The sequence below is a fragment of the Physeter macrocephalus genome, chromosome 2 (genome assembly GCF_002837175.3).
Source record: "Physeter macrocephalus isolate SW-GA chromosome 2, ASM283717v5, whole genome shotgun sequence".
NCBI classification, from domain to species: Eukaryota; Metazoa; Chordata; class Mammalia; order Artiodactyla; family Physeteridae; genus Physeter; species Physeter macrocephalus.
In genome coordinates this window covers 65,548,576-65,563,218 of record NC_041215.1, presented here as the reverse complement: position 1 = coordinate 65,563,218, position 14,643 = coordinate 65,548,576, and the positions used below count along the sequence as shown (strand labels likewise).

The following is a 14,643-nucleotide window of genomic DNA, read 5'->3' as shown; positions in this document are numbered from 1 at the left end:
GTGTTTTAAATGGTAGCATAAACTTGAAGAGTGAGTATTGGGTAATTCATAAGAGGCATCTCTTCTTTGTTCCTTTTCTGATGATATCTGTGCCTTGATTTTTCATCATAGCAATAATGGCTGCTGAGGAGAAACGAAAGCAAAAAGAACAGATAAAGATTATGAAACAACAGGTATGTGTATTCATTGGAACTGATTTTTAAAACACAGGCATTGTTTTGGGGATCTATCTGTATCTTTCTATATGTACATTGCTTTCATTTTGATTTCTGAAATAACTGTATTTCACATTAATGTTACGTATCTTATTTAGAAAGTTGTCCTCTTTCATTAGTTAAAATTCACCTCATTTTAAAACGAAGTCTTCTACTTCCAAGGTTTTCTAAGAATTGATTACCAAACAGTAAATTGTATAAGTACTTTTAATATACTGATAGACTTTGAATATAAGTTGACATCATGAATAACTTTCAAACTTTTTAAATTAATGTATCAGTCAATGAAGGATATTCCTTAAATATTCAAATTTTAATAAGAAAAGCTGTTGTCCTAAAACATGTAAAATACTAGTAAAAAATTAAATTCAAGTTATATAGAATAAGGTTTGCCTCCATTGCTTGTGATTGCTTTCAGAGTTACTAAAAAATTACTGCCGTCGTCTCTCAGTATCCACAAGGGATCGGTTCCAGGACCCCCATGGATACCAAAATCCACAGACGCAAGTCCCTTATGTAAAATGGTGTAGTATTTGCATATAACCTGTGCACATCCTCCTGTATACTTTAAATCATCTCTTGATTATTTGTAATACCTAATACAATGTGAAGGCTATGTAAATAGTTGCCAGCATGGGGCAAATTCAAGTTTTGCTTTTAGGAACTTCCTGAAAAATTTTTTTTCTAATTTATCTTTGATCCATGGTTGGTAGAGTCCATGGATGCAGAACCTGCAGATAAGGAGAGCCAACTACAGTGCAAAAAATGAAAAAAGCATCATTTCAGCAGCATTCTGTTGTATATCTACAATACCTCTCCTGTGTGTAGTTTCCAAAATTAAGTATAGGTAAATAAAGTAATTTTAAAATTCTTACAGGTAAAGTATTACATGACAAGATATTCAACTTTATTGAAGATGGGAATGTGTAAACTACTCTCCCATCTTCATATATTTACTGTAATCATTAAAGCAGAAAGGAAATGGGGATAACTAATATGCTTTAAAAAATTTTAAATGGCAAGTAGTTATTTCTGAGTATGAAATGAAGTCAATTGTGTTATTATATAAATAGCTGCTAAATAAATGGCTTGGGTTGGATTTGATGTGGCTGTCTCGAGGTTCTTTCCAGTATTGACTAAAGCAGTATGATTAGAAAGAGTTGATGTGGAATTGGGATTCAGAATTTAGTTTACTCTCAGGCAGACTGTAAGAGTTGAATATGGGCTCTGCTACTTAAGAATTTTGTAACCTTAGATGAATCCCTTAACCTCTAAGTCTCTATTTCCTCCACTGTGAAAGAAAATAACTGCATTATCTGAAGATTAAATGAGGTGATAAATGTAAAGTACATGCAACAGTGCCTGGCACAAAGCAATGCTCACTTTTTAAAACATGATATAAAACACCAAACTGCATGGTAAACTCTTTTACTGTAATTTAAAGTAGTCAGCTGTAAACTTGAATTCCTTTAGTTTGTTAATTCCAATTAGTTTGTTAATTGTCACTGCTAAAGACACTGTAAGGTTGACTTATAAATATCTAGTCTAATGAATGCCTTTATTAAAATATAAATATTTACTGTATATCACATATATGTAAAAATAAGTTTATGTTTCATTTTAAAGTGAAATACTGTTGTTTCTAAATATTATACTTTTTTAATAGCTTATCCTATTTCCTACTGGCTAGAGATCCATCAAATCTTATCAGCACTTTAAATTCAGCTTTGTGATCCTAAAGTCATGAAGTGGCTACAACCTAAATATACACGGTTTTTGCTGCTCATCAAAAAAGCAGCTGCATAGCACAGGGAGATCAGCTCGGTGCTTTGTGACCACCTAGAGGGGTGGGATAGGGAGAATGGGAGGGAGACGCAAGAGGGAGGAGATATGGGGATATATGTATATGTATAGCTGATACACTTTGTTATAAAGCAGAAACTAACACACCATTGTAAAGCAGTTATACTCCAATAAAGATGTTAAAAAAAAAAAGCATTGGAGTCTCAACGTTTCAGCAACGTTAATACAAATGAGCTGATCATAGAGTTTTATCAAAATATTTATCTGAGGCTAGTTTCAGAGTACAATCTGACTTATTCCTTATTGCCAACAAAGTGAATCAAAGTATAGCTTAGGTCTACTCACATAGTCAGTTACATAATGCCTATTTTAAAGTCAGCATTAGATCTAGAATAAAATAGTAGCATGTGCTTCTGGATTATTTTTTCCACCTAGTAGGCCAGTATCACCAGATAGTCCTCAAGACAATATTCTGGAATCTTACAGAAGCATTATTATGAAGCAGAAGGAACAAAGGCATTGGAATGTGACCAAGGCTCTGTATTTACTATTTGATTTAAGGCAAACTATTTACTCTCTAGGAGCTTTAGCTTTCTGTTAGGTAAAAAGAAGATAATTTCAACTCTTTTCATGATCAATAAGATATTTTATGTAAAGTGCCCAGTTGAGGGGTTGGATACCCAATATTATAAAGTGAATCTGTATTATAATAACTTATAAGTAATGTTTATCTCTGCTAATGCTAATGACACCACTACCATATATATGTGTGTGTGTATATATATGTATATGTATGTATATATTGAGATCAATAACATCAGTGTGCATAAAAAGAAATGTTTAAAAACGTTAAAGTATAGCTTGCAAAGGTACAGCTAGCATCTGGAAATGGAACAGGTATTATGTATTATAATAACTTATAAGTAATGTTTATCTCTGCTAATGCTAATGACACCACTACCATATATATGTGTGTGTGTATATATATGTATATGTATGTATATATTGAGATCAATAACATCAGTGTGCATAAAAAGAAATGTTTAAAAACGTTAAAGTATAGCTTGCAAAGGTACAGCTAGCATCTGGAAATTGGAACAGGTATTATAACATTCAGCAGTGTAAAATGTGTTCGCTCTGGAAATCCTACGACAAATGCAATTTGCTGGTAGGAATATTGGGGTGTTTGGGGGCAAACTATGTATTATTATTAAGTACCAGTTTGGGTCTTTCAAAGGGGTTTCTGAACATGAAATTGTTAACATTTTGCTGATAGCATATGAGATAATGTTTTTAAATCAAAATGTAAGGTTTTATCAAACTTTAGATAATCACTGAATTCTCAAACAATAACTAGTACATTAAATTTAGACAATGTGAACACCAGTTATGTCATTGGAATCATTCTCTAGAATGTTCAATTGTAATTAAGCCTTTTTAAAATAATATTACAGATTATTTCTGAATCTGCCTTATTGTAGTAGTTAAAAGCAATGTAATATTATCATGTTATTCATCATGTGAAGTAAGAAATTATAGTATGGAAATTGTTAATGATAATCTATTACAGTTGTGTGGCACCACACTTTTTTTATTATAAATTTATTTATTTATTTATTTATTTTGGCTGCGGTGGGTCTTCATTGCTGCGCGTGGGCTTTCTCTAGGTGCGGCCAGCGGGGGCTACTCTCCGTTGCGGTGCGCGGGCTTCTCATTGCGGAGCACGGGCTCTAGGCACGCAGGCTTCAGTAGTTGTGGCTCGCGGACTCTAGAGCACAGGCTCAGTAGTTGTGGCTCACGGGCTTAGTTGCTCCGCGGCATGTGGGGTCTTCCCAGACCAGGGCTCGAACCCGGGTCCCCTGCACTGGCAGGCGGATTCTTAACCACTGCGCCACGAGGGAAGCCCCTGCCACACACTTTTTTAAGCATTTTTAATTTATTCATGACATAGTGAGAGAGGGCAAACACCTCTCCCTATTTTATACAAGAGTAGTTATTCTTTGCTCAAGATCATCCAAGGAATGACAGTAACTCAGGACTAGCCTTAGGTTTTCTCACTCCTGATACAGTATTTTTCTACTTTTCTGTTCTGTATTTATTTAAAACTAAGTATAATTGTAACTGCAGATACTTATAAAAATCCACAGGCTAGGCTTCCCTGGTGGCGCAGTGGTTGCGCGTCCGCCTGCCGATGCAGGGGAACCGGGTTCGCGCCCCGGTCTGGGAAGATCCCACATGCCGCGGAGCGGCTGGGCCCGTGAGCCATGGCCGCTGAGCCTGCGCGTCCGGAGCCTGTGCTCCGGGAGAGGCCACAACAGAGGAAGGCCCGCATACCACAAAAAAAAAAAAAAAATCCACAGGCTAAATGAGTTTAGTTTATCTAGTTTCTGTATACATATTTAGCATTTGTATTTTACAAATTGTTTTGAGAAATTTTATAAAGTCATATTAATTTGACATGAACATATGATGTTAAACTAAACAATTAAGTTTTACATCCACCATGGGCAACCTTTGGTAACTCTGTATTTATATCTTAACTTATTTGATTCGACTTAAATACTTTTCACCTAGATATGTAGCTTATTTTATTATCTTAAATTATTATAATTTTTTCTACAGGAAAAAATTAAGAGAATACAACAAATCAGAATGGAAAAAGAGCTTCGAGCCCAGCAAATTCTAGAGGTAGAGTTCTTAAATGTGATATGATTGAAGTAATATAGTCATATATTTTAAAGTCTCCAAAAATAAAAATCTTACCTACATATTCTGTCACTCATACAAATTAATATGTCCATCAGAAATTCTCTTTAAGCATAATGCATAGAGTAAGACCTTATCTGAACCTTATTTAGCAGACTTATCTAATCCTAACAACCCAGGAAATAAGACAAAAGAGAAGAAAATGGGAAAACTTCTGAACAGCCAGTATAGGTGTTATAAGGTTCATGTGCTGAAACTCATGTTCTTTACTTTTAGAAAACTCATTAGGACTTATAGTCAGATATTTACTTTTAATTTAGAAATAAAACATTACAAGAGTGAAAGTAAATTTTAAACGTAGAAACAGTTTAATCAGCTTGTTTTTCTGGCTTCTAATATACCCTGCTTCCCCACAAGCTGATGGAATAGGACTAGAGGACATATATTGGAATCAGTAAAATAATAGCCACAAGATAGCAAGGGAAGATACAGAAAAACTCCAACCAGCATGTATAGGAATTCAAAAGCCTAGCCAGAGTCTGTAATCTTTTAGTTGAATAGCAAGCAATTTTCAACACCTTAACAGCTGAAAGGCATTACTCTGTGGAACTGTACAGTATAATAACTGATGTTCAGAATAATTTTCCCAAGTCATCAAGAAAAAGCCAAATTATATTTAGTGTAGTGTGTCTAAGCAGTATATATCTCAAAATTATTTCCATCCAAAATAGTGAAAATAAACTTTTAATGTTCAAAATTGCTATAACCTCCCAGCTATTCAGGAAACTCTTGGTATAAACGATTTATTCCCTGAGGGTGTCAAATAGCTGAAGTGTTCTATGTTACATGATTATTCCTTCTAGAAATATACACGTTTCCTTATCCATTTCAAATTAATTTAAAAAATCCAAATCAAAAGTACTCCTGTCTTCAAGTAAATTGACAATAGCTACTGGATAGTTATCAAACTACTAGATAATTAATGACTTTAACATTATGACGCTCAGATTTGGTATCATGACCTTGATATTCAAAATGTACTTCATGAAAGATTATAAGTTTCTATTCTATCTTTTTAAAAAACCTTGAATTTAATCACAATATACAACTAGAGAAAATCAGATTTAATGTGTTTCATTTATATCAGCTGAGTAGTGGATTACTTTATCTCAAATTTCAAGTATTAAAAAAATCCAAATAAAGTGGACATGTTCATTTTTAAATGTGTTACTGCTTTATTATTTAAGTAACTTTTATTATCAGTTAAAATCTATCCCATCTTCTAAATTTTTTATGGTGATCATGTTTTACTTTTAAAAATTAGGAAAAAAAGGAAAAATTACATAAAATAATTTTTTCTGTGATTAAGTTTTAATGTAAAATAATAAACACTCGATTATTTCAGACTTTTAATAGAGTTTGAAGAAGTCAAGAAAAGCTGACATACTCTTATGAATTTAAGAATTTTTTATATCTTAATGCTAATCTATACATTACAAATGAAATTAGTATGTTAAATACAATATTAACTGTGGGAAAATCTGTAATTGTTTACATATATGTTCCATGTTGTTTTGTACCTGTGAGGCATGTAGCTCCATTTTCAAGTCATAGATTACTTTCAAGTTGCAGTGGTGCTGTTGCATGACTTTGAGACCTGTTTTGCATGCACAGGCAAAAAAGAAAAAGAAGGAAGAAGCAGCAAATGCCAAATTATTGGAGGCCGAGAAACGAATAAAGGTTAGTTTAGATGAGAATCAGTTTTCATTTTTCAAAAATAAAAACTGTATGATATTATACCAGTATCAATTATATTAAAAAAATAGCCCTCCTCAAAATGACTATCTAAAAAAATGTTTAGCACAGATAAAACATGTGTATAGTGTGTGTTTTTATTGTATGTATATTGTTTGTATTTTTTTATATTTCATTATACAGGTTCTATGTGATACTTTGAGCTCTTTAAATAGCAGACCAAATCAGAAATGCAAACTATTGCATAATACCTGTATATAGTTTTGATGGATAAGATCTCCCCAGAGCTTTTTTGTATCATTTATGTCTAAGTTTCAAATTGTGTTCCAAACCCGATTCTCTCCTTAGATTATAACGTTCTCTTTGTTAATGTCTAATAACTGTTTTAACTATTAAAAAGTGAAGAGCCTACAGAAACAAAAACCTAACTTTATCAGCTATAATTTACCAATAATAAAATTGGCCATTGTTATATATTGTAACTTGATGTGTTGTTTGGGGATGTTTTGGTTTTGATTTTCTGGCGTGAAACATAAGAGAGTTGGACCCTCACTCCCCCTCCAGCCTCCACCCCGACACACATTACACCCCTACCTTCCATTTTTTCTGATAGTTATTTACTGAAATTGGGCAGCCTTGTGGTCCTACCAGTTCAAGAAACAGCCACTACAGCTATATCTTATAAAACCAGGGAACTGTTTGTTACCTTTTTCTACATAGACTCTCTTACTTTGTTCTTTACATTTCTACTCCTTTTCAAAATGGCTGCCCTTAATAGTAATTAATCTGTATTTTACCTTTATAAAAAGATTCAAATTGGTGACATTCCCAGAACTGTTTGTATTAAGCCCTACCTCTTTGGGATGATGCCCTCAATCATAGGTGGGCATAAAAATCTCAAGCTGATTCCTTTTCTCTTGTCACTTTCATTCCTACACAGTGATAAAAATGATATAGATGCTGTTAATCCCAGAGTGTATTTAGGGATTTATATTCAGAGTGGAGAGAGTTTTAATTAGCTAGATTTGAGGGTTGCTTCATTATGTTTTTTTGTTTTTTTGGTTTTTTTTTTTTAGTGCCAGTGGTATCTGATATGCTCTGTCTATCTAGCTAGTCAGTTCAGTGAATGGGTCATTGAAGTGTGCTTGCTATTAGGTCACTGAATTTCAACTCTAAATGTCTACTGAATAAGGATCCTCGCTCCTGTCATACGGTTTTTACATATTAGGTAGAACCATATGAAGTTGCCACTTTATAAGTACAAAATTATTGGATGTTTGCAGTTTCATATGGTTCAACCTAATGGAAGACTATAGAATCTCAGAAAAGGAACTTTTAATACTTGTTGCATGTTCTAAATTTTCCCTAAAAATCCATCTTAAAAGTTTCTTATTTTTAAGGAAAAAGAAATGAGAAGACAACAAGCTGTTCTTCTAAAGCATCAGGTCTGTAGACACATAGTTATACAGTTGTCGAAATGTACATTTTATAATTTTTCTTAAACCTATTTTTGGAAAAGTCTTCAAGATATTTTCTTTAAAAGTTCCAGTATAATTCCTGCTTAAATTCCTGGTTTTGGGATTGGTGTCTTTCGGGGGGTTAAAAATTGGTTTCATGACTCTGTGATTTCTGTTTCATAATGTTGTGCCAACTCTTTCTACCAGGAGTTGGAGAGGCATAGACTAGATATGGTATGGGTATGTTTATTTCTGTACATCTAACACCGCATTGTGATTTGGTTGTGATATGGTTGTCATAGCAATGCATAAAGTGTAGCACTGGCTGCTGTCATATTACATACTGCTGCATGGCTTTACAGCACAGTGCATTGCATACATCTGCTTGTCTGTCTATAAAGAAATATGGTACATTTCCAAGATTTTCAATTGAATTGGGCAGGCCTTATATAAGGCTGCTGTCTAAAAGTTTACGTTACTGATGTCACAGTGAAAGTTGGATCACTATCCAATTAGATACAATTATGACCCATATTCTTCCATCATTCTAGATGCAAAACTGCCATTGAATACAATGGGAATTTTGAGTTAGGTTGATGAGAGAATATGAAATACATTCTGGTTTTATGGACAAATTTTAGAAATTTTTAGAAATATCCCTTTGGGGGAAACCATGTATACTTAATCAAAAAGAATGATTCAGTACTATAGCTATGTGACTTTTTTATTTTAAAGTAAAATGAGACTATTGAAGTAAGCTAATGCTTACCTTATTTTCATACTGTGCCTTTTAGATTCCACTTACGAGCCCATGGTGCAGCTTTTGTGGCTTTAAATAGTGCATCAAGTGGCAGACATCAGTAAACAGGAATATCCCATTTCATTGATGTTGTTATATGAATCATGCCTATAACAGCTTGAAAAAAACTTTCTAATTTGTCGGTGGCTTATTGGATTTACAAAATGATAGTATACTTGAAATAAAAATAACTATTTCTAAAACCATGAAGTGAAAGTGAATATAAATCAATTTCTGCCTGATCTAAAAATTTAAGAACAGCACAACCTTTGGTTTAATTGGCTGTAGTACATATTTGTGGTTTTTCTAATAGCAGATGTAAGGTAACTGACCTGTTCCAGCCAACCATTATGCTTTTTGTTCTGCCAGCTTTTGAAGGAGCATCACAACTGACCATAAGTAAACCTTGTATGCTTCTGTTTACACTGTCTCCATGTTCATTGCTTTACCTTTTTGCTTTTGATTGTTCTTGTATTTGCTTTCTAAACCTGAACTAAAACATGCACAGACTGGCCATTCTTGTCTTATATTTAGTATTTACCGTGACTTGTCTATAAATGCTAAACATGCTATACCGAGTTTTTTTGTTCTGTTTTGTTTTGTTTTTCCATTTGAAAATCAAACTATTAACTATGGTTGAGTTATATTCCTAATTTTATCTGGCCTAATAGGAACGAGAGAGAAGGCGACAACATATGATGCTTATGAAAGCTATGGAAGCGCGTAAAAAAGCAGAAGTAAGTGTATGATTCTGGAAAAATATTATCTTGTCATAAATTAATATTTTTTCTTAAAACATTGGCTCTTCTAAGTATAGATTTTTTGGAGTAGGGACTGTCATGATTTACCGACTCTCATAAGCAAACCAAAGGTTAGAGATAGTAACCAAGTGTTAGAACATAAAAGAATCCATAGGATGGATTCCAATGTATGAGTTAATTTTCTTGGCTGAGATTTTAATTACCTTTTTAAAATATAGTGAATGGCATTCATTTGGATAAAATGAATTCTTCTTACTGTGACCAGAGTTTCACAAAATTACAGCATGACTAGACAAGTCCTATGTGTCCTAATTCAAACATCAGTCAGTTCAACCGTGGACTTGTGCCCTCAAAATTACTCTTTATCATTCTATGTGTAAAATTAGGCCTAAGTACTATCTTTGAAATAGACTTTTACCATATACTTCAGAATAAGAAAATTATTGCAATAAGTCAAAATGAACTTATATGGATGTTAATAGAAATCACTTAAAGGTTAAAAAATGTTACAAAGGAATGCATACTGAATTAAAACAGTTGAATAGAGGTATGGCCATTATAACCAGGGCTTTGGAGTTTCAGAGACTCAGATACCCATGCTGGCTCTCAACCAACTTGCTTTAGCTCTTCAGGTTATTTCTTCTTTAAAATTGAGATAATGATTCTGGTAGGATTATAAGATTATCCAGTGGGATAAGCATTTAATAAATAATAATTAATGAAAATGAGACTATTTGGTCTAGAAGTTGAGTGCCCTATGTTTCAGTTTTTTTGGCCTCAGCTGTGGCTTAAACTCTCATTACAGATTTCTGATATGAAGGCACAGTATGTGTATTGTTTAGGAACCTGGACATTGTAACCAAATGATCAGGATTTGAATTCTAATTTCAGTACATTCCAGCTAGATGACCTTGGGCAAGTTATTTAACCTCTCTGTGATTCAGTTTTTTCATCTGTAAAATGGAGATGATACTAATTCCTATTTCATAGGGTTTGTAGTTATGATTAAATGGGTGTGTGTCTATATGAGTGTATGTGTAAAGTTCTTGGAACAGTGCCTGGCACCACATAGTGCCTACTTACTTTATCACAATAAGTTATTTATTACTATATAGGTTTTTTTTCCTTACTTGTTAATTATCCAGGGCCACTGACACCCTCTACATCTAACACAAGAAGGGAATCTACACATGGATTTATAACCACAATCTCTGAAAAATGTCAGGCAGGGAAAGAGAGAGAAGTAACAGATTCCAGGAATGGGCATGGCTGCGAACTCTGTTCCCTTCTGAACGCTATGGCGGGAAGAGTAAGGAGGGGGATTAATTAAAATTCTAAAAGCTCGACCTAATTTTCTCCTATCTGGAGAGATGGGAACTGAGGGAATAACTCAGGGAGAAGACCTGGAATATCCCTCAAGAGGCAAGTTCTTCCCTGCCAGGTATTCCTCTTACCAGAAGGACTAAGATGAACCAGGGCTTGTTATTCTGATTTTTCCTCTTGGAGAGGAAAGCTAAAGAAAGACAGAATAATGAAAATAACCAAGAGCATTATCTCCAGATGTACTAGGATTTGGTAGAAGGGGACACCCAAGAGAATAGTAAGGATAAGATCATCCGAGGGAGTGAATGCTCAGGTTAAGAGGTACCCAAAAGACCCAAAAGTCATGACCTCTCCCACTGGTTTTTTTATATTTGCTCTGTGGCCTGGGAGGAGAGTAGGAAAAGCTGCTGAAGAGAGGTGAGTGAGATCTGCATTGAGTGGAAGGTAGCAACCATGGGATAAATGAAGGTAATTAAAATGAAATCTTCGAAGAATCTCTCAAGACCCGAGAGCATCTTTCATGGGAAAAGGATATACCCTTGACTAGATAGAGTGAAATCAGGTACACTGCTTCCAATAAAACTTTGAAAGGGATATGAGAAACCAAGTACAGCTCTCCCCCTTCTAGCTACCTTCATCCTCAGAAAAAAGAAACATGAATAGCATACAAAATACTCTTCAATTTGAAGTACTTTGAAATATAAAAACAATTATCAGATAAAGTGAGAAGAAACTAAGGGAAAATTAACCCACTTATATTGGAGCAATACAAGTTCGTGATAGGGCTGCCCATATCAAGCATGAGTAATTAGAAAAGAAATGCAAGAAAACTATGCCAAAATATCAAACCAAAAATATATGTGTGTACGCACGTGTGCATGCATGTATACATAAAGTAACAGCTTAAAGCATAATAACTTAAAGAACCTGTTTTCCCTGCTTTCATTCTTGCTTTCCTCAGCACACTCCCTATGCATTCTCCACAGAGTAGCCGGAGTGATCTATTCAAAAAAGAAACCAGATTATATCTGGATAAACACTATCCAGTGGCTTCTCATTACAATAGTAATAAAGTCCAAATTCCTCACCATGACATATCAGACCCACATGCTCTGACCTCTGCCAACCTCTCCAACTTTACCTCATACAATTTGTACCTTATGTACTATGTTCCAGTCATTTTTGTCTTTTTATTATTTCTAAACAAAGGGTCTTTACTGTTGCTGTTCTTCCACTGAATATTCAAGTGGTTCTTATCTATTGTTCAGTCATAGGTCAAATATTAACTTATCAAAGAGGCCTTCCCAGAACAGAGTACATTATATGTTTTCTGTCTATATAATTTTCTTTATATAATAATAATAAAATCATTTTACTTTATTCTAGGTGGTTTTCTTTTTTTAAACACTTAAGGAACTATTATTTTAAATAACAATACAATAACATATGTTACAAATAATCCTTTATCAGGATGTTTGAGAGAATCCCATAGGTAAAGCTGAATTCTTAAAATGTTGTTATCCTCTGATAACTATAGACCTGTGAACAGCACTAGAGAATTTTACCAGTTATTCAGATTTTTTTGTGTTTTGGCCACACCGTGCGGTATGCAGGATCCTAGTCCCCTCCAACCAGGGTTCAAACCATGACCCCTGCATTGGGAGCCGTGGAGTCTTCTTAAACATTGGACCACCAGGGAAGTCCCCAGTTATTCAGATCTTAAATTGTGTTCCTCTATTGAATGATACCTATAGATCTTAGTAATCAACTAAGTATGTTTTTACATTTCTTAAAAGACTGTTGTGTACACAGCATTAAATTAGATGCTGCAGGAAAAACAAAAAAGTTAAAGATGCTTTTTATCATATCAGAGAGAGAAATCTTTATAGTATAAACAGTTAAGCAGTGACTAGGCATATATTTTTACTGACAATCCAAACTTTCACCATATCTTTTACATAAACTTACACCTCCGTGAATATTAACAAACCCTTCCTATATCTACTTGTTCATTTCTTCATTATTACTTAATGTGCATGAGATGTAACTAGAGTAATGCCAGTAATGGGCACATCTTGGCTTCATATTCTGCCTCTTATTACCTTCTAATAGCTCAACTGCAATTTTTTCTGTTATTAACTGTTAAAAGAACAAACTTTATTGTAAAGTTAAAGCCATATGATACTTAGGCAGGGCCAACTCAAAATTCTAAACTAGCCTATGTGTAACCCTTGATTCTGAACTTTAATACCTTTAGACATTTAATTATTAAGTTGTGAAGAAAAAAATAAGATAAACAAAAATGCTGATTTTATGGGTAATGTTTAAAGAATTATGAGGTTAAAAAATTAATTGCTTTCACCTTGTTAATTAAAAATCTCTTATAACATCTGAATTTATTCCAAGAAACTCCCCATAGTCATCAAAGTAAAAAGGTAACACAGGGCTTCCCTGGTGGCGCAGTGGTTGAGAATCTGCCTGCTAATGCAGGGGACACGGGTTCGAGCTCTGGTCTGGGAAGATCCCACATGGCCGCGGAGCAACTAAGTCCGTGCGCCACAACTACTGAGCCTGCGCGTCTGGAGCCTGTGCTCTGCAACAAGAGAGGCCGCAATAGTGAGAGGCCTGTGCATCGCGATGAAGAGCAGCCCCCGCTTGCCACAACTAGAGAAAGCCCTCACACAGAAACGAAGACCCAACACAGACAAAAATAAATAAATAAATAAATTTTTTAAAAAAAATAACACAAACACCATTTTTATGTTTCTTTGTGTACACTACGCTGATCTTACTTTTTGATTTAGTGTTAACTTATTATTCACTAAAAACATCCCAAATTTATATTGGTTCCCTAACTTAGAAATCTAATTTCTATAGTTTTTCCTTTATATAAATCTGTAATTAATAAGAATATTCAGACATATAAATTACCTTACTTATTATTATATTAATTTTAGTGTATCATCATAGTTCATAAATATTTTTATTACATAATGTAAGAAAGGATAATCTTTAGCCTCATGAATAAAAAAGGCTTATATCCTAGTATAATTCAAGTCTTACAATATATTTGTGCTCTCATTATTACTAATCACTGGAAACTTAGGTTGGTTTAAGCAATGTGACAATGTAGCTCAAAATCTCCTGTTTCATTTATAAAAACTTCAAACTATGTCAGTCACAAATTTATAAACACTTTACTCATATTATCTGAATAATCAACCGTAGTACCCGTAACAGTCTTTTGTATATCTATCTCCCCAAGGATCAATAAACAACAAAAGGTTGTTAAACATGCGTCTATTACAGAATGACTATGTCAGCACTTTAGGAGACAAAACCATAAAATAGAAGAGAGTAGTTCAGGTTTCAGAAATCATCTAATAATTTGCAAGCATAAAAAATGTATAACCCATTCAATGATTCAAGTCATGAGAATATTTTATAATCCTATATTTATACTAATCATTACTTTAGTGAAAAATAAAAAGTAGAATTGCTCATGTAGACAGTTTTGTTTAAACAAACCCATTTTTCAGTTGAAGATATAATAAATGTACTTATATGACATACTTGTGTATTGTACTTTATATAATGTACTTAATTTCAATTTTAAAATTAAATTGTCTTTAAAAACATGTAAAATGATTTTATATTAACTATTCAGTAAAATGTTAAATGTCATACACATTTAAAAGATACATGCACAATTTTGGAACGAATTATTATCAATGTAATTTAGATATGTTAAAATCTCTACTTATCTGACTCAAGAATTATTAACAATTTTGATTTTAATTTAGGAGACATTTGTATAGTAGTAG

The 14,643-nt window shown here is 33.6% G+C and overlaps 1 protein-coding gene and 1 long non-coding RNA gene across 2 annotated transcripts in view; one reads left to right on the top strand and one right to left on the bottom strand.

Moving 5' to 3' along the window:
• Window positions 1-14,643, top strand: part of BAZ2B (bromodomain adjacent to zinc finger domain 2B) — a 306,538-nt gene that overhangs the window by 226,891 nt on the left and 65,004 nt on the right. Inside the window, exons 15-20 of the mRNA XM_055088045.1 lie at window positions 112-173; window positions 4,641-4,706; window positions 6,399-6,464; window positions 7,880-7,924; window positions 8,144-8,170; window positions 9,407-9,472. Coding sequence (XP_054944020.1) covers window positions 112-173; window positions 4,641-4,706; window positions 6,399-6,464; window positions 7,880-7,924; window positions 8,144-8,170; window positions 9,407-9,472 — 332 coding nt within the window. The remainder of the gene's footprint in view (window positions 1-111; window positions 174-4,640; window positions 4,707-6,398; window positions 6,465-7,879; window positions 7,925-8,143; window positions 8,171-9,406; window positions 9,473-14,643) is intronic.
• LOC114484122 (uncharacterized) lies at window positions 6-8,748 on the bottom strand. Its single transcript, XR_003676639.1, has 4 exons — window positions 8,706-8,748; window positions 7,334-7,411; window positions 6,305-6,381; window positions 6-123 (listed from the first exon to the last, which is right to left on the bottom strand). It is a non-coding gene; the product is annotated as an uncharacterized lncRNA (long non-coding RNA).